The sequence below is a fragment of the Cervus canadensis genome, chromosome 13 (assembly GCF_019320065.1).
Source record: "Cervus canadensis isolate Bull #8, Minnesota chromosome 13, ASM1932006v1, whole genome shotgun sequence".
In the NCBI taxonomy this organism is placed as follows: domain Eukaryota; kingdom Metazoa; phylum Chordata; class Mammalia; order Artiodactyla; family Cervidae; genus Cervus; species Cervus canadensis.
Window position 1 is genome coordinate 38674585 of NC_057398.1, and position 4229 is coordinate 38678813.

The 4229-nt window shown below is 40.2% G+C and overlaps 1 protein-coding gene across 2 annotated transcripts; it reads right to left on the reverse strand.

Annotated features, from left to right (window-relative positions):
* Positions 1-1697: 1697 nt before the first annotated feature.
* On the reverse strand, positions 1698-2111 carry LOC122452398 (histone H3-like centromeric protein A). Of its 2 annotated transcripts, XM_043485965.1 has the most exons (2): positions 1911-2111; positions 1698-1832 (listed from the first exon to the last, which is right to left on the reverse strand). In XM_043485965.1, the coding sequence occupies exons 1-2, from the start codon at positions 2109-2111 to the stop codon at positions 1698-1700; spliced, it is 336 nt and encodes a 111-aa protein (XP_043341900.1). The 2 variants fall into 2 exon arrangements, with proteins under 2 accessions (XP_043341900.1, XP_043341899.1); XM_043485964.1 differs by having other exon boundaries at positions 1698-2111.
* Between the last annotated feature and the right edge of the window lie 2118 nt (positions 2112-4229).

The following is a 4229-nucleotide window of genomic DNA, read 5'->3' on the forward strand; positions in this document are numbered from 1 at the left end:
CATTTCATCAAGAGGCTGTCTAGTTCCTCTTTGCTTTCTGCCATAAGGGTGGTGTCATCTGCATATCTGAGGTTGTTGATATTTCTCCTGGCAATCTTGATTCCAGCTTATGTTTCATCCAACCAGGCATTTTGCATGATGTATTCTGCATATAAGTTAAATAAGCAGGGTGACAATATACAGCCTTGGTGTACTCCTTTCCCAATGTGGAACCAATCTGTCATTCCATGTCTGGTTCAAACTTTTCTTCTTGACCTGAATACAGACTTTTCAGGAAGCAGGTAAGGTGGTCTGGTATTCCCATCTCTTGAAGAATTTTCCACAGTTTGTTGTGATCCACACAGTCAAAGGCTTTAGCATAGTCAATGAAGCAGAAGTAGATGCTTTTCTGGAATTCTCTTGCTTTTTGTATGATCCAGCAGGTGTTGGCAATTTGTTTTTTTTTTTTTTTTTAATGTATTCATGGATAAGCTTTATTCCAATGTTTACATAAAAATGAGTTGACGTTGAACAGGAAAAGGTTTTTATAAAGGGTTAAAATTTATCAAACAACAGAACTTGGTCCTTCCCTTTAGTTTGAATTCAATTGGCTGACGCATCATTATTAGTATCCGCCCTCACTAATCATTTTCATCACACACAATATCTAAATGTCTTTGGATGGCACTTCCTATTTCTCTGGAAGTCTCTTAAACTGCTTTCAGTTACAAGAGAAGGGCAAGGATTTTATCGGCTTATACTCTACTCCACTGGAGGCAAAGATACACCCCTCAATTCTCTTGTTTAAATTGTGGCTGTTGGCAAAGTGTCCAAATGAAGGATTTAAGGCTAACACACAAAGAACATAGTATAATCTATGTATAACAGTAACTTTGCTTCAAATTTTTTCCATTAAGAATTATTTCTATTATCTCTCCACAAGGAAGTTATAAAAATACCTGTAAAAACATTGAAAAGGCTCTTTAAAATCCTGGGATGAAAAATTCTGAAGTATAAATTATGATACATCTTCTATGATTTGCAAATAAAGAATAAAATAAATTCTACAAGTTGGAATTTCTGAATGATTTTGGCAGGAATTTACCAGAAGGAACCAGAACATCAAACCTTTACAATTTTCTATTTTCATCCCAACTGAGTTTTTGAAAAGCTGTATGATCTGTTGACAGGTATAGTCCACATACGAACTTGCTTCTGCTGTTAATGATGAAGTCAATCTGAAAGACAGAGATTTGTATGCTGGATGCGCCAGGCTCTTCCATGCAACTGACTGGTCTTCTCTTATTTTTTCCATCATGTTTTAAATAAAAGTAAATATATATATATGGTAAAAAATTTAAATGGTACAAGAAGATTTAAAATAATCAGTAAATATCCTTTTTGCCCATAACCTAGAAAATCTGATGTCTTCCAAATCATCAGTCACATGAATAATTTGCAAAGTGGAGTCAACCTTAGAGTCTCTTCATCTGAAAATTATTCTCAGGATTTCTGGAATGTGTTGATTCTCTCAAATATTACCTCTGTTACAGAGGAAAGCCATGCAGTCTTCTTCTAAAAAAAAACTAACTACGAAAGCAACTCGCACGCTCTGCTTCAAGAGAGCAAGTCCAGGCAACACCTTGTACTCCGTGGATCTGGTCCTGGCTACAGGCAGAGGCTCTGGTATCAACCAGACTCGGGCGGGTGGCCAGAGCTCAGCCAAGCCCTTCCTGAATGCCTCGGATCCTCCGGGCCAGCTGCACATCCTTCGGGAAGAGCGTGACGCGGCCGGCGTGTAAGGAGAGGAGATAGGCATCCTCGAAGAGATGAACTAGAAACGCTTCTGCCGCCTCTTGTAGGGCCAACAGGGCCTGGGCTTGCCAGTTGAAGTCCACACCACGAGTGAATTGAACACATATTTCTCTTGCCAGGCGGCATAAGGGGGTCTTTCTTAACAGCAGGTGTGTGGTCTTCTGAAGAGTTCGGATCTCCTTCAGGATTCCACATCTCCGGCGAGCAGGTGAACGGGAGGACGTGCCTAAGGACGGGGCCGGCCGGCTGGCGGCGGGAGCCGGGCTCGCGGGGCGCCTCCTTGGTGTTTCGGGCTTGCGGCTCCGGCGCGGGCCCATGGCGGGTGCGCAGAGCTGCGGCCCCGCGGCTCCTTATAGATCTTCTGGGTCCAGGGGCAGAGGCTGGGAGGGCCGGGACGACCCCAGATGTTGGCAATTTGATCTCTTATTTCCTCTGCCTTTTCTAAATCCAGATTGAATATCTGGAAGTTCTAGGTTCACATCCTGTTGAAACCTAGCTTGGAGAATTTTTGAGCATTACTTTGCTAGTGTGTGAGATGAGTGCAGTTGTGTGGTAGTTTGAACATTCTATGGCATTGCTTTTCCAGTCTTGTGGTCACTGCTGAGTTTTCCAAATTTGCTGGCGTATGGAGTGCAGCACTTTCACAGCATCATCTTTTAGGATTTGAAATAGCTCAGCTGGAATTCCATCTCCCCCAGTAGCTTTCTTCATAGTAAAGCTTCCCAAGGCCCTCTTGACTTTGCACTCCAGGATGTCTGGCTCTAGGTTGGGTGATCACACCATCATGGTTATCTGGGTCATGAAGATCTTTTTTGTACAGTTCTTCTGTGTATTCTTTCCTTTATTGTGCCCATCTCTGCATGAAATGTTCCCTTGGTATCTCTAATTTTCTTGAAGAGATCTCTAGTCTTTCCCCTTCTATTGTTCTCCTCTATTTCTTTGCATTGATCACTTAAGAAGGCTTTCTTATCTGTCCTTGCTATTCTTTGGAACTCTGCATTCAGATGGATATATCTTTCCTTTTCTCCCTTGCCTTTTGCTTCTCTTCTTTTCTCAGCTATGTGTAAGGCCTCCTCAGACAACCATTTTGCCTTTTTGCATTTCTTTTCCTTGGGGATGGTTTTGATCACTGCCTCTTGTACACTGGTATGAACCTCCATCTGCAGTTCATCAGGCACTCTATCAGATCTAATCCCTTGAATCTATTTGTTACTTCTACTGTATAATCGTGAGGGATTTGATTTAGATCATACTTGAATGGCCTAGTGGTTTCCCCTACTTTCTTTAACTCTAAATTTTGTAATAAGTTTATGATCTGAGCCACACAGTCAGCTCCTGGTCTTGTTTTTGCTGACTTCTCCATCTTTGGCTGCAAAGAATGTAATCAATCTCATTTTCATATTGACCATCTGGTGATGTCCATGTGTAGAGTGTTCTCTTGTGTTGTTGGAGACTAAATTTGCTCACTAAATCCTTATTAAATTGATAGATAAAAGAGTGAATTGGTGACTTTGAGCAACTTAGTAATTTTCTCTGAGCCTCAGTTTCTGTTTTCCATTCATCAAAGGAAATTTAATATTCCTCAAAGTATTGCAGTAAAGATTAAATGACATGCTTCAGTGTACCTAGCACAGTGCCTGGCAAATCATAATACATTCAGGACAGTTTTTTCTTCCCCTGCTGATAGATTATTCCTTTACAATGTTTATCTAATGGATGCTTGAGAATCGTTATTACTGAGATATAGTTAAACTGGTATCTGATAATAGCAAAGACCAAAGTCATTTAAAAAAACATAAATCTCAATGGTTCCAGGGGGTCATCAAGCAACAGAAAGAAAAATAGCTCAATGAAAATTGGTAAGAATATTTTGCAGGACATGGCTACTGGGAGAAAACTTCATGGTCTTTGGTTTTCAGATTTCCTCCTGTTATGATTCAGGCAAGATTGGTGCAGAGAGGTTAGGTCACTTGTCAGGTTGTTAGTGGCAGAGTTAGGGCTGGGACACACATGCTTGAGACTTGGTTTGTGCTCTTGCCTCCTACACATCACTTGCCTCCAAACACAAATTGATTCAAGCTAGTTTCAGAATTTAGAAACTTGGCAGATGGAAAATGTTAATCACTGGTTTCAGATTCTTGGCTGATTCCAGCTTTCTAACTCTTCAGTTATAAACATGTCTTAACTTTTGTCATAATAGCGCCTTAATAAAAATAAAGAGTTGGAAACATTTTCTCTTTTACTAAATTAGGTGAGCTCTTCAAAATGTTATTTGCAGATCTAAATTTATTTTGTGGGAAACAGTTAATAAAGACGACATATGAAAATAAGGAGAAAACATGCAAGATGAAACTAACAACATAGTGCTGGAAATGCCTTAAAATCAAATTTAGTTTCAAATCAGAGACTTAGAGTCTGAAAGGGCCAACACCAAT

What these genes read in the sequence shown, in the direction of transcription:
- LOC122452398 (XM_043485964.1), bottom strand. Translation starts at nt 2,111, where the DNA reads ATGGGCCCGCGCCGGAGCCGCAAGCCCGAAACACCAAGGAGGCGCCCC.